At 37.1% G+C, this 15,762-nt stretch overlaps 1 protein-coding gene across 1 annotated transcript; it reads left to right on the top strand.

Annotated features, from left to right (window-relative positions):
• The first annotated feature begins 4,191 nt into the window (after positions 1–4,191).
• Positions 4,192–14,767, top strand: hacd4 (3-hydroxyacyl-CoA dehydratase 4). The gene is made up of 7 exons (XM_049482045.1): positions 4,192–4,297; positions 5,454–5,560; positions 7,291–7,418; positions 8,214–8,323; positions 8,932–9,038; positions 12,966–13,097; positions 13,895–14,767. The coding sequence occupies exons 1-7, from the start codon at positions 4,251–4,253 to the stop codon at positions 13,975–13,977; spliced, it is 714 nt and encodes a 237-aa protein (XP_049338002.1). The 5' UTR covers positions 4,192–4,250; the 3' UTR covers positions 13,978–14,767.
• Positions 14,768–15,762: the final 995 nt, after the last annotated feature.

The raw sequence follows: 15,762 nt of genomic DNA, 5'->3' as shown, positions 1-15,762 counted from the left end.
TGACAGACGTGACAGAGTCTGGAGACGCCGTGGAGAGCGGTCTGCTGCCTGCAACATCCTTCAGCATGACCGGTTTGGCAGTGGGTCAGTAATGGTGTGGGGTGGCATTTCTTTGGAGGGCTGCACGGGCTGCATGTGCTCACCAGAGGTAGCCTGACTGCCATTAGGTACCGAGATGAGATCCTCAGACCCCTTGTGAGACCGTATGCTGGTGCGGTTGGCCCTGGGTTCCTCCTAATGCAGGACAATGCTAGACCTCATGTGGCTGGAGTGTGTCAGCAGTTCCTGCAAGATGAAGGCATTGAAGCTATGGACTGGCCCGCCCGTTCCCCAGACCTGAATCCGATTGAGCACATCTGGGACATCATGTCTCGCTCCTTCCACCAACGTCACGTTGCACCACAGACTGTCCAGGAGTTGGCGGATGCTTTAGTCCAGGTCTGGGAGGAGATCCCTTAGGAGACCATCCGCCACCTCATCAGGAGCATGCCCAGGCGTTGTAGGGAGGTCATACAGGCACGTGTAGGCCACACACAATACTGAGCCTCATTTTGACTTGTTTTAAGGACATTACATTAAAGTTGGATCAGCCTGTAGTGTGTTTTTTCACTTTAATTTTGTGTGTGGCTCCAAATCCAGGCCTCCATTGGTTAATAAATTTCATTTCCATTGATGATTTTTGTGTGATTTTGTTGTCAGCACATTCAACTTTGTACAGAACAAAGTATTCAATGAGAATATTTCATTCATTCAGATCTAGGATGTGTTATTTGAGTGTTCCCTTTATTTTTTTGAGCAGTGTATAAAATGCTATTAAACACATAAGCAATTTTGAAGCCAACATAAATGATAGAGAATATATCCATATATTGTACTTTAGGTCGACAGGCCTGAAAAAAGACATCTGAATATCCATACAAAACTGCTGAGAGAATTTTAAATGACAAGGATGTAATGGCACAGGCCAGTAGGATGCAGTGTTTTAATTACTATGGAAATGTGACTATAATAAAATGACCATACATACTGCCATTTAATTTTACAGTTAATGAACCAGGACTCACAGGCTGGATTCATATATCTAGGGCTACTTTTTTCCGATGTTACATCATAGAGATGTGAAATGCAGTCAACGTTTAGAGTGATTTAAAGGATGCAACTGATGTATCTAGGGTTGTTATACATCCCACAAAACATATATAATGTATTAATATACACTGCATGTCCAAAAAAAAGGCACTACCTGAATTTAACTAAGTAAATGATGTGGGGTTGATGCTGCAGGTTCAGCAACAGAATGTGCTGAAAGAATAAGGTCAGCTGACTACCTGAATATACTGAATATAGACCAGGTTATTCTGTCAATTTATTTTTTTCTTCCCTGATGACACGAGCATATTCCATAACAACGCCAGGATTCATGGGTCTGGAATTGTGAAAGAGTGATTCAGGGAGCATGAGATCATCATTTTCACACATGGATTGTTCACCACAGAGTCCAGATCTTAACCTCATTAAGAATCTTTGGGATGTGCTGGAGAAGCGCTGCTTTGTGCAGCTGTCAGACTCTACCATCATCAGTGCAAGATCTTGGTGAAAAATTAATGCAACACTGAATTGAAATAAATCTTGTGGCATTCCAGTGGCTTATTCGAAACAATGCTACAGTGAAAGCATACCACAACCAAAGCTAAAGGCGGTCCAATGAAATATTTGAGTGTGTGAACTTTTTTTTGGTGGTGACTTTTTTTCCGGCCAGGCAGTATATATATATACTTTTATGTATATATACTTTTTACAGCTTTCTGTGTATTTTGTATCAAAACATTTATATAATTGAGAAGCATAGTGTTCAGTGATCAATATATAAACTCTTTTATTAGTGTGGTTTAGCTGTTTGGATGATCTGACTTACTTTTAAATCATAAGACATAAGGCAGCAGACAAATACTGTTCAATTTAATTAACAATGTATCACTCCACTAAAAAGTTGGGGATAGGGTGCCATCTACCTGCCCAGAGATGGCATAGCTATTTGTGCTTAAGATCTCATATAATGTGTTTGATTGATTTAATTACTTATTACTTTTACAAATTAAATACATTTTATGTTTCACTCTAGTTATAGTAATAGCGTTCTCAGGAATCTGTGGTAACCTTATTTGGCCAGTTGTGCATCAGACAGCTGAATAGGTAGTTATTGTGATCCAAATAAAAAATATGACACCAACAAATAAGATAACATCAAACACTAATGTGTAAGTGACATGCTTTGAGAGCATCAGTTTGTTCTAAAAGATGTATGCAGTGCACTAGCAGATTACACTGTCCTGTTTTAATGCATTTAAATCAATTTAGGTCCATTTAAAATGGGGCTTTACATGGGTTTAAACTGTGGCCCATATAAATCTAGTAATGAGTCAGACAGTAGCTTCAACACATTACACATGTGTATGTTTTTAAAACTTGAGGTCAGAAGTTAAATTTGGCACATTTCTGTATGTTTTTTTTTTTTTTTTAATAAAGCACATCACAGTTTCCTGCCTTTTAAACATTTCCTTTATGAAATTTCTCAAAAGACTAGGAAGTAGCAGAGGAGTTGCTTTATTAGATCATAGATTTATTACTTAGTCATTAATACTAATAAAGAAAATTGGTTTTAGTTTTACATATGTTTTGAAATCCCACAGGGATCTACTCTACAGCGTATAAATCTCATGTTAAATATGATAGTACTGTAGTTATAAGAGTGAAGAATTGAAGTGTGGGCTTACATACAGTGTCTAATGGGTTAAATGTCCCCAATGTTTGGAGGTTAGTTCATCCTTTGTTTGGATTGGTTTTGTCTTGAAATTCTGGAACTCCTGCCAAGAGAGGAGCTAAAATGATTTGGATTTAGTGGTAAGCGCCAGCAGGGTGCAGTGTTTCCATTACTAAGACATTACTATGTCTATAATAAATATAAGTAATGTGTACTGTTTAGACGTTGTTTTAGTCTATGATAACAGAACCAATTGAGGCAGAGAAATCATCAGTGATATGAACATTAAAGTAAAGTAAGTCATGGTGAAATGGAAGCCTTCAGTAGTGTGCTTGACTGCCAAAGCCTGCACTGTGCGGTTTATCACAACAGGCCTTGGCATGTTGGGTGTGTACACATCCTGCAGGAGCAGAACACACGAGTTAGTGCTGTAGATCTACAGCTAAAGAGTGTAAAAATGTACTGCTCACCTCATTTCATAACAAGAGTGAGTGGGAAGGAGTGCTGGTGACAGGAATAGGCATGCGTCTTTTCCTTTGAAAAGTATACTTACCAAAAGTATAAAACATATGAAGGCTTATTGCATTGATGTCTTCAATATTAATGTACAATGTAGATAATAATAAAAAAAAGAAAGAAAGAAGGATTTTTTTTTAAAGAAAAGGGGTGTGTCCATACTTTTAACTGGTACTGTATGTAAAATGAAGTGTTTGAAATATTTAATGTTTTCTCTATTTTTATTTATCACGGCATTGTATAAAAATATAGTGTTTTTTAAGGTAACAAAGAGAGCAAAAGACAGCAATTAAGTATGATTATTGTTTGTATGGAGCACCTTTCGCCTACAGGCACTGAGTGTAGATTCAGAGCCCCAACCATTCAAACACCTTTAAATGAATGTTGAGTCAATGTCAGAATTTCAACATTAACTGATTAATGCTATTAGGCAATGTTAAATATGTTAAATAAAGGTTGTTTTTCTATAATCATGTTTATTCAGTGTTCTTTGCTATGTGCATACAATGTGCATATATTTTACAAAACCAAAATATACTTCTAACCCTCTATGGCATGAAAAATATTTTTTATCATGCAAGGTAGGAGGAGGAGGAGGTCTCCAGGACCAGATATGACATCTATTGCTTCATCATGATTAATCTTATAAGTTTACAACAAGACTGTAAGAATATAGTAAGAATATAAGCACTTATACATTTTTTTTTATTTATGACCAACTTGTGCATGGCCTTGTATTAGATGTAGATATGCTATGTAACATTATTAGATAGACAGACAGACATTGGTGACCTCCACGTGCTCCAGAGTGTAATCCTGAGCAGAGTGCTGTACTCTGTGCTGTATGTGTGTGTATGTGTGTGTGTGTGTGTGTGTGTGTTTGGGAAAGCCCAGCACAGGCCCTGCCCTTCTGACGTCAGCAGGAGACTCTGAGGGAAGCAGTCAGTCAGACTCGCTGTTATTTTCCTCAGAAATGCAGGACCCTGATCACAGTTCCTCCCCGGGCGCGAGGGACCTGAGGTAAGAGTGAGGTGGGGTGAGGTGAGGTGGATCTGCTGTGGCGGAAGTGGCGGGGTTTAGGGGTTGTGGTGGGGTTTAGCTTTCTGGTAACTGTTGATCAGTCCTGCACACTAACTTTGAGGAACTTTAGCCCATTTTTAGCCCATTCCTCTGTACAGAACTGTCCCAGCTTTCTCTGGGATGTTAGTGGATTTTCTCACATTTTATTTACATTTTGATTTGATTAAGGTCAGGACTTTGACTTGACCATTTTGAAACATTAGCTTTTTTCATCTTTAACCATTCTTTGGTAGAACAACTTGTATGCTTAGGGTCATTGTCTTGCTGCATGACCCACGTTCTCTTGAGTTTCAGTTCATGGACAAATGTCCTGACATTTTCCTTTAGAATTGTGCAAAAAATCTGATAATGTTTAAGTTCATGTTTATGCAGTACTTATTGATTGTTATTCTGTTATTCAGAATAATCTGAACTATTTAATAATTGTTAGAAACTACTATTAAAGTTCTACTATTGCACCACTTCTTCAGTGAGTAATGGACTTTTCTCAGATACAATTTTGTATATATCGATAAGATTATTCTTTTGTTAAATGGAATAGGCCAATTTCTTTTCTTAAAAAAAAAAAGGTTCATTTTTTTCTACTTTTACATGATAAAATTGAAATGGGCAAGAGTGGAATATGGTAATGATCATCTGTGCCAAATAACACTTTCTATGTAAATAAAAGCTAATTTATTAACTTTCAAGTTTTTTTAAAAGCTGTTCTTTAAATGTAAATGGACCTAGAGGCATATGGGCCATTGGGCCGTGTTTGGAATTCTTTAATGAATCCTTAAAGAGAATTGAAGTATATTCAATAAACCTGTGTATCATAAATTGTCATAGAAAGTCTGTACAGTTAGCATTGGTAGTCTTAGTATTCTGTTTTCATAGCGTTTTTATTTGTTCAGTTCAAAAGTCATATACAAGCTGATGGTTTACTTTAAAAGCACAAATACTTTTTAAAGACAACATATGTATTATAAAATACTCTTGTTTTTTTTTTTGTTTTTTTTACATTTTTTCAACATATAATAATGGACTGAATAGACAAAATTACTATCCCTGTCATGCCCTAAACTTGCTCCTGTCATTCTCCATTGTGTTTTCTCAGGAGCAGCATTGGGCTGGCCTATCTATTCTCATACAATTTGCTGCAGTTCTGTGGACACACATGGACCTTTGCAAACATGTCTGCCAGATTTCTCTCATTTGGCGGCGGTAAGCAACAGCTTTTAGCTCTCCACCCTAAATAAATAGTCTGAAGGAGGAGTACAAGAGCTGTTTAGCTTTCTGGAGCTTGTGGTTAGTGTTTATGCCAAATCAGCGAAAAAGTGGCGGCTGATGGTTGTGCAAACACGCTTTAAAAAATGAGGAAAATGCAGCATGTTACGTTTTAGTGCAGTTTATCAATATTTCCTACGGAAACCACAAACAGACCTAACTGACACATGTTAGGAGTCTTGCATACATCAGGCTTCTCCCTTACAGACCACTTGTTCTGTCTCAATACCCTTAGCCTCCTGCTACAAATGACATTACTATTAAACAGTCTGTCTTTGATTTTACAACTACAAGGTAGACCAGCTATGTAGGAGTATCTTAAGTCTTAAGTGTACAATATGATTTCTCTCATAAAGAGTGTTTAAAAACTCCAGCAACACTGCTGTGTCTGATCCAGTCATAAGATTCTGACTGAACTGTGTATGTCTTAATCTGAAGAGCTAAGTAAAAATTGACAAGATTTCCAAAAGGCGATAAAGGTAGAGATGACAAATTTCTTGAATATTTTACATGGGAATTCTTGTCATTTGCTTAATAAACCATATTTGGACATCCTGCATGGTCAGGAGGACTACTCTATTTGTTGCACTATAAGGCTCACTATCAATGAATGTTTTTTTCTGGTCTATTTTTAAACATAAGGCGCATTTTAGGAGACACTATAAAGAACTTCTAATTCAGCAGGTCTCGCCACTGGGTGGTGGTTTAATTTGTTTATTTGGGTGAGTAAAGCTCTTCTACCATTTATTTACAGTAAGCTTAGATTCCCAAACAACGAAAAAGCTAGCTCATAATGCAGTTAGCGGCTAATGCTGATGCTGCTCCAACAGTGCTAGTCGGGGTTAGAAACAGGCTACAGGCCCATAATACTCACCTCTGAATGGTGAAATAAAAGCTAAATTAGCGGCTAATGCTAATACTGCTCCAGCCTCGGTGCTGGAGAACTAAACTAAAACTCCTCTATAACGCTGAACTTCAGCGGAGTGGTTTTACTGCTCCTTTAAATAAAATTAAAGGATTTTAGATGCATCTTATAGTGTATAAAATATGGTAAGTAACACTCCCTGTGGTTTCACAGCTTGTAGTCAGTAAAGAATATTCTCGTTTTCAGGGGATTTTTTTCCCTTTGCTTTTTTGGCCATGTGTACTTAGTACTTAGTACTTTTTGTATGCAATTTTTAAATTCTATCCAAGAATTTTAAAAGATGTTTAGACTTCTTTAGGTACTGTGTTGTAAATTTTAAGGTGTGTTTAGTATCATTAGTCCCCTGTAGAAGCTGTTCTCATTTAATCATTTTTCTCTACAGAGATGTGGTGTTTCTATAATTTACTGGTATTTAGTTGATTCAGTTTCTTCCTCTATAGTTGGATCTCAAAAATCTGAGTATCAAATATATAATATCATATATTATATAGATTCATTACACACAGCTTGATCTATTTCAAGTGTCAATTTCTTTTAATTTTGATAGTTATGGCTTACAGCTAATGAAAACCCAAAAGTCAGTATCTCAGAAATTTAGAATATTAAAAAAGACCAGTTGGTGCTTTTGGCAAAGTGAAAAGGCACCATCACCAGCAGATGACATGGCACAGTGTTTGATTTTTAGAGATCAGTTCAACTTTTTAAAATCTGCTTTGTTAATATTTTTATTCTCTGCTTTTAGATGCTTTAGCTGGCACATTCTATTTTGTTGGAGTGATGATGTGTGGGTGCCAACTTTTATCAATACTGGAGCTTTTCCACATAGCAGACGGGCTTGAAGAGAGCAGACTTCTTCCTCGCTTTGTACAGGTATAGGAGTGTCCATGTGGGGAATGGAACTAGGCCTGTGATGGTTAACTGTGAGTTCCCATGTGTCCCAAAAGTCAAGTATGAAAGTAATTTATAAAAGAAAATGATTGACAGCTCTAACATTTGGTGTACATTTCGGTTGAGAGATCCAGTAAGGCAGAATGGTAATGGTGGAATTAATATTTTCCACATGCACTCTAAAAAACAGAGGTACGATATAAGTACTTTTTTGTAAACTCTTCATAATTGTATCCTCAAAAGGTACAATATTGGTCTTTACAGGGTACGATTTGTTCCCTCTGAAGTACAAAGTAATTCCTAACAGCAATAAGTACAGATTTGTACCATTTAACCAGCCAAAGGTACATTCGGTATTCTGTATCACTGCACTGATAAACAATATTTTATTTGCACATTTTTTTATTTGAAAGCCAGGCAATTTTGGATGATCAAGTTCAGTTGATGATAATGTTTATGATCTTAATAATCTTTACTGTCACAAAAACCATGGGTACAAAAAAGGACTTTTACTGAAAGGTACTTTTTTGTACCTCAATATAAGGTACAGCCCCAGTGACAAGCTTTGTACTCTTTTACGTACAAATCTGTACTTGTTTTTCTTAGTGTGTAGTTATATTAATTAAAGGACTCCAAGTTACCAGCACAGGCCTACGTCAAAGGCTTGACTTGGTTAAACATTAACAGTATAATGCACATGTATTCATTCTTTCTTATTATTTCAAACAGATCATGCATGCAGTCCAGACCTCTTTTTTACTTGTATTTTCTTGTTAGGTGATGCAGAGAAATTTCCTTTTATTCCTGATCATCAGCCAAGAAGAGTTTCAGAGTCAAACTGTAGTGTGTGTGCTGTTTTATCTGTGGAATATGTTAGATCTGATAAGGTGTGTATCCTCTGTTTGCACACATTAACCAGATAAAAGACATTTATTAAAGGGCCCACTTTTAAAATGGTGAAAAAAAACAGTGCTATTTAATTTTGGGTGACTATTTTCACCACATTTTTAATCCTTCTAATTGTAAGTCATGACATAGCTGTATGTAAAGTGATCATGAAGTGTTATTTTAGGGTACATCTTTGGAATGCCCACCCAGGTATTCTTTGTGAGGTGTAATCTTGTAAGCAAGGTTAAACACTGGCCAGCATGCTCATGTAAGGCGATGTGATGGTGGGTGTCAGATGGATGGAACATTGCATTTCTGAAGTTGTGCAGGCATGTGAGATTCCTTCCTCTGCAGTGTTAAAGAATATGCAACATAGAAGGCATTACCTCCCACAGTGGACAGCGCAGTGGGAGGCAATGATCAGTGAACAGTGGCATCCGGTTAGAGTTGTACACAGAAACATTCAAGCGACTCTGAAATCACACCCAAGCTCATTACAGAAGGATTCCTGTATTGTGCCTTTAATTGTGACTAGTGTATTAGTGGCTACGCTTTTATACAAGCACTAATAACATGGATCTGTTTAAGACTGTTTTCTGTTACACAGATACCCATACAAGCTGCTACGCCTCATCAGCACTCCAACATTTAATATGCTGTGGGTGCGCCACACTTTCTTCATCCCTGTCTACATACTGTCTGTAATTGCAGAAGGTATATAAGCATCACACTCCTACGCTGACAAAAAAACATTCAACCAAATTAGATACTTCTATTGATCGAACTATTCAATTATTCGCTAGTGTTTAATAGTTAAGTATTCAGTTATATAATGCTATACTAATTGAAAGTGTGAAACTTGGAATATCTAGGACATATTTTACTGCTGGGCTAATGCTGCATAGTAATTCCAGTTCCAAGTTTTAACACCTAAGCACGACAAACCCATTTGATTGGCCAGCTAAAACAGGGCTTTACAATTAGCCAATTTAAACCCCTACATAATTGTTACATAACAAACTTGTTCCCGTATATTTAAACTCCTAAAATTAAGCCATACACCCATCCACTACAGAAAGCCCTGCTAGCCAGACACCCAATCACCACTATACTTGAAAAACAAGTTGCCAGGCTTTGTAACTAAAGCATTTCCATTACAAATGTTGAAAAAACGGTGGCTCAAACATGAAGCCAACGCTAGCTAAAAGCTAACTCTATCCCGCCAGTCTCAGGCTAGAGCTAACTACAGTAGCAGTCAAAAGTTTGTACACATCTCAATTTAGTGCTTTTAGATTATTTGAACATTTTGTAGCATTGTAGATTAATTTAAAAGTTTAGTAAACAAAAAAGTGTTAAACAAACCAGAACATGTTTTATGTTTTATTTTCTTGCTTATATGGGACATTCCAGGATTTTGGTACATTTCAGGGGTGGTCACTTCTAATGATAATTTTTAGTCATATATTTTTTAAATACAGGTAATAGACTATCAAAAAGTTTGATTCGTCAAGCTCAGGTATCAAAGCAGTTTTTTAAATTAGATTATGCAATATATTTGGTAACTTTGGTAACAGTAACAGGGTTGCGAGTAGGACAAACATGGTTATATAAGTATATAAAGTAAATTTTGACTCTACTCATTATTAGTCTTACAATATGAGTAACAGGGTTGCGTTCACTGAGTGACACACACAACTTGGACAAAAAAAAAAAAACTTGAAAATTGTTAGAGCACTTACTCTTGGTCTTGCCATGTGGGCAGAAAATGTCCTTGTGATGTAACTTCCTTTGTGCCTGTAGACAAATATTATTAACTCTTTCTCTGCCATGTAAAATTCATTATGGTAACAGGGTTGCGTGCATGTTGTAGGACACAACTTAATAGCATAAAAATTGTAACATGCAATACAATGTAGACCAAAGAAGTTGTTTTCATAAGTAAAGGAGATGCATATCAACAATATACAAGAGGAAGTCATTTATTTAGAGCTTATTTTAATTGTTAAATTTGCCAACGGAGTTGGTCACCCAATGTGTGGGACAAGTGAAAACGGCCATTTTTTGAGGTGGTCCAAAGGTATTCAGTCTTTTGAATAATATCTAAGGAGCTTATTTTTTTTTACCATATTTTACAGTTTGTCTTATAATAAGTACATTTTTCACAAACAATAGTCATTTAGATATTTTGGATACGTACATTTGAAATTTAAGTGGTGGGACAGGAAATGTACCAAAATCCTGGAATGTCCCACATAACAGCTTTGCATATCTTGGCTAAGGTAGAGTCGCCTGGAATGACTTTCAGTTAACAGCTGTGCTGAACTTGTCAAGAGTAATGTGATTGGCTGAGAGGCGTTTATGAGTGACAAATCAGCCAGTAGTGCACTGTAACCGAACATGTATTACTTCGCCACATATAGATAACCTAGCAACGATGCAGCGCTTACATTATACACCACTGGGAGGCGCTGAATCCCATAGAGGCACAGTGCAGAAACGCCATGTCTCCAATAGGCGGCGCAGACAAAGACGCGGTCCCACAAATAAATAAGCCCAGCGATTCGAAATACACGCTATTACACACATTATCAGTCACCAATATCAGGTTAAGAGCTGTTATAATTAAAATAAAAGATTAAGTGTATATATTTTACAGTTAATATCGGTTATTTTAAGCTGAATGTAAGGTGGACCCTTGTAATTCTGCATGTCTCGCCGCTGGGGGTGCCGAATTAAACAAACTTAAATTCTTACAACAACAACAAAAAAATCTTTCAGTCAACGAGCGCTGGACTTTAATCTACACAGATGAAAAAAAAAAGGTTTATTTGGGTGAGTAAAGTGCTTCCATTTATTTAATGTACGCTTAGCTTTACACAATTTTGACTGAAACGGCCGAGTGTTTATAACCAAACAGATCGTATTTTCTTGTCCTCTTTAACTCAAAATCTTTTAATAAACAGCGATAATAAAACTGTGGAAATATTACGTTATAGTACTCCCTCTCATGTATTATTGCTTAATTATAGCAATAACTACTCAACTAAATAAAGGATAAAAATACTTTCGTAAATAAAGGTCGGTAAGATTGTAAGAATTTTCAAGTGTTCTTAAGTGCGGTCACAAAAAACATCAAAAACTTTATGATAAAACCAGCTCTTATCAGGAACACTCCAGGAAAGGAAGAGCAGTAGTTGATAAGATCATCAGAGTTAGCTGCCTCAGAAACCTACAAGTTAACAGCATCCAAGATAAGAGCCACCTAAATGCTTCGCACAGTATTTTTTTTTTTTAAACGTACTACACGATTTCTTATGTGTCCCTTCATAGTCTGGATGACTTTAGTATTAATTTACAATGCAGGAAAAATATATAAAAAAAGAAAAGAAAAACATTTAATGAGAAGGTGTACAGGCTACATCTGATTTGTGCAACATTGTGGCATTCTGTGTAGGGCTGCAATGATTCTTCGATATAATCGGCAATGTTGATTATTAAAATTTGTCGACTCCAAATGTTCATTGTCGACTAAACGTTAATTTGTAGCACTAGACTGATTACTGGGGTTTACACTCAATGTCCAAAAGTGCCTGAACATAACACCTTACATATTTCCTCACTAAATAGCAGCACTTTCCACATTTGAAGGCCATTAAAATTCCACGTTTAGCAGTTTCTTTCGTTTTGAAGCAATAGAGAAAGCTAGAAATAGGAGCCGTACCCACAGCAAGCTAAGTTGGAGTACATGGCGAAATAAACATTGACTAATTGGAAAAATAATCGGCAGATTAGTCCACTACCAAAATAATCACTAGTTGTAGACTTAATTTTGTGGCACACAGCAGAAAAATATAAGACTTTCTTCTCGTAAAGCTTGTTCAATTCTGCTTTAGAGCAAAGACATATTAATTTATAGGTTATTGCAGATTAGCTACTATTTACCATTATACCACATCATGTGATTCTTCTCATACTGTAATGCTAGTGACCTAGTGTCTGATCTGTAAGATTAGGTCAGGGAATTAATCACAACAAGGGAGTAAATCAGTCTGGCTGGAGAACAAACATCTGCACAGCCGTGATGGATAACTGTAGAGCAGTATAAACAGAACAGGCCATTGTTTAAGCCTGTCTAAAAGGGTCATAGGAGCTTTACACAGTCCACGCTGGTTCGGAAACAGATATCTGAACTAGCAGGAAGTGAGCAAGCATATGTTAGAGTGTTAGAGAGTCAGAGAAGGGGCTCGCTGGAGTGGCGGGTGGAGGGGCATCAGGAAATGTCTTTATAACAGAACACTCCATCTGCATCAGAGCCAGAGGCCTGATCACTTCAGCTGTGCTGTTTCTAAACTGTCTAAAGCAGACAAAACACTAAATATACACTCTTGTATAGTTAGCTGCTGAAGAAGATATTAATTAACAGCTGCACGTAGTATGAAAATGACATTTCATTTAAAAAATGCAGAAAATACAATAATTATATATATTTTTTTCAGATGTTATTTTTATAGGGTTATTTTATTTCTTCAGTGTAGTTCTTCACTTTTCAACCTGTCACCTTCAGTATTATTATGAAACTAAAGACTACCATTCTCTGCAATATCCTCTTACTACACCTTCTCTTATTTCTGCTTTTCCCAGGAGTCAGTATTTTACTGGCGCTGCCCTACTATGAGACACAGGGGACGTATTCGGTCCAGCTTGAAGCACCCGTTTCTGTCTATGTCCATTTTCCATATGTCCTAATGGCTTACCTCCCACTGTTGGCAGCAGGTGAGACACAGGCTGCGTTCCAAAGCCTACGTTGCAGCCAAGGTAGGCTGCTGAGACCGCTGGGTTGTAGAAGGCTGTTCCAAAGTAAAGGACCCTTCGTACACAGCTGAGAAATACAGCTGATGTTTGGGGCCATGTGGAAGATACAACTGATGTGTCCTATGTACCCTCGACACATAGGATACTCGGTACACAGATAAACACGGACAACAAGAAGGGAAAAAAGAAAAACAGCACCACGAAAATTGAGTGAAAATGACAAAAAAAAAAAAAATAGATCCAATATTCAAATAGTTACTTATTAATTTAAAGTAATGTAAAAAAGCACATGAATTTCAAGCCACAATGTCAACATGTGTGCATGTGATGTCATTTCATAGTCTACTGACCAACCGTCTACTGAGAAGTCTTCTTACTGCAGCCTAGGCTTTGGAACACAACTACAAACATATGTAGAAACACTGAATAAATCATTGCTGTCCAATTAAAAACTAGTATCTCCATTTTTGCTGATTTTTAGTTTACTATATGAATTAGAAAAAACAAACTGTACCTAGCAAAATCTTGATGAATGGACCAATAGAGATTATCCAAAATGACCTTAAATAAACTTTTTTTTTTTTTTTTTTTACATTGATTCAATTGAAAGTTAAGAAGGTTTTATCTCTCTCCTGTAAAGTTGCTGTTTTGGAGAAAAGAAATGATGCAAACAGGAAAAAGACAGCTTCACAAAGATTACACCAGGTTTATCTTGCAAACAAACCATGGCTCAACGCTTTTATTTTTGTGTTTTGAAGGCTCTGGTGTAACAGTACGAATCTTACTGGAAGAAAGAAGACAGACTCTTGAGAGCTGGAATCAGAAGATGAAGATAAGTTAACTGAAGAACCCCCACCCCTTGTGTTCACTGGAAAGCTACTAAAGAATGCTTTTTCGTTTAATCCAGTGACTGTATAAAGCATGGACAGCACAACATCTCTCAAAATGTAGAAGCCGCTACAGGTTTAGTGCCTCTGCAGGCTGCTTGTATGTATGACGTGTAGCTCCTCCCACCCACAATATTTTTCAGTGACAAAAGGAGCCAGTTTTCCCTGTTCTATTAGTGCCACATTTTTCCCCAAGCAGTGTTATTATGGAAAAACTACACATACTGGGAGGAAGAACATGTCTGAAGCACCTCCCTTTTTCAATCTAACATTCTATAAATCTACTGGACTTTCTTGTCATGTCACAACGAGTTTTTGCAACCCTCCACCGCCCCATCTCCTCCCTTTAACTTATCTCTCATCTTCCTGACTACAGAACTGTTAGAAGAGGGGCACTTGCTTCTTACTTCAAGTTAAAGCTGCCTGAACTCCAGCCCAAAGTTCTCTGAGTTTCCTCCCTTTTCGTCTTTCTCTTCCTGAATAACATAAGCTGATGGCATGCTTTAAAGTAGCAAAATAAGTTTTTAAATGTAATTGTACTCGACCATAATAGGGCAGGGTTATGTTTAGGAATGAATTAACTGTCTTGATTACATGGAGTAGCTGAATTGAAGATGAGCTGTCAGGCAAATAGGTAGGTAGTCATACTATTATTGATCATGTGTGTTGGTCGTATTAAAGGAGAACTCCGGTGTAAAATGGACTTTTGGTGTAGTAAAACATGTAAAAAAAAAAAAAAAAAAAGTACTTACCTTTGTTGAATAGCCCACTCCACTCTCCTACATCTTCCTGAGATCCAGTAATTTTGTACGTTTTGCCCAGCACTCGGTACAATGGCCGTATTGGGGCATATTTTGCCCTGATAAATCGCCCTTTACACTGTTAGCCAGGCTTGAAGTAGCTCCACACCTCCCTGACATTTAAAATGAGCCATTAATACCCTAAAAATGGCACAAAAACACTGTTTACATCCCAAAATGCTAGCTTCAGCTCCACTGTACTGATAATAACAGATATGTATACATAGACTCTGCATAGCCTGCTTCTTGGCGTAGCAGCCAGCGCCCAGTGCATTTATGTACACTGAGGAAAGTGTTTAATACACCTTTAATACATTTTTTACCCGATTTTCAGATGGTTTGGTTTGTTACAAAGGCCAGAGATGTAGTAATGATTCAGGATGCTGGTACACATTACAAATACGTGCTTTCATGCTGAAATACTTTGCATTACATTTTTTTACATAATACAAAGTATTTGTCTTTAACATAATACAAAGTATTTCAGCACAAAAGCACGTATTTGTAATATGTGACAGCGGCCTGAATCATTACTACATCTCTGCCCTTTGTAACAAACCAAACCATGTGAAAATCAGGTAAACATTGGTAGAGGTGTGATTATTATAGGCGTATTAAACACTTTCCTCAGTGTTAATAAATGCACTGGGCACCAGGAGGCAGGCTATGCTGAGCCTATGTATACATATCTATGTTATTATCAGTACAGTGATGGCGGCTCCCAGAGCTGAAGCTAGCGTTATGGGATGTAAACAGTGTTTTTAAGAAGCATCTTGTGCACTTTTTAAGTTATTAATGCCTTGTTTTAAATGTCAGGGCTCTCCGGATTCTAGCAAGGAGGTGTGGAGCTACTTTGAGTCTGGATAACGGTGTAAAAAACGGTTTATCAGGACAAAATACATACATATGCCCCAATACGGACGTTGTACAGAGTGCTTG

This window comes from Astyanax mexicanus, chromosome 8, assembly GCF_023375975.1.
Source record: "Astyanax mexicanus isolate ESR-SI-001 chromosome 8, AstMex3_surface, whole genome shotgun sequence".
NCBI classification, from domain to species: Eukaryota; Metazoa; Chordata; class Actinopteri; order Characiformes; family Acestrorhamphidae; genus Astyanax; species Astyanax mexicanus.
The sequence above is the reverse complement of the archived record's forward strand: the minus strand, read 5'-3'. Positions and strand labels throughout refer to the sequence as shown.

Excerpts from the sequence above, each read along its gene's own strand:
- hacd4 (XM_049482045.1), top strand. The coding sequence starts at position 4,251 with ATGCAGGACCCTGATCACAGTTCCTCCCCGGGCGCGAGGGACCTGAG. Across the intron at positions 7,419-8,213 it reads TTCTTCCTCGCTTTGTACAG|GTGATGCAGAGAAATTTCCT; the intron begins GTATAGGAGTGT and ends TTTTCTTGTTAG. Across the intron at positions 8,324-8,931 it reads AATATGTTAGATCTGATAAG|ATACCCATACAAGCTGCTAC; the intron begins GTGTGTATCCTC and ends TCTGTTACACAG.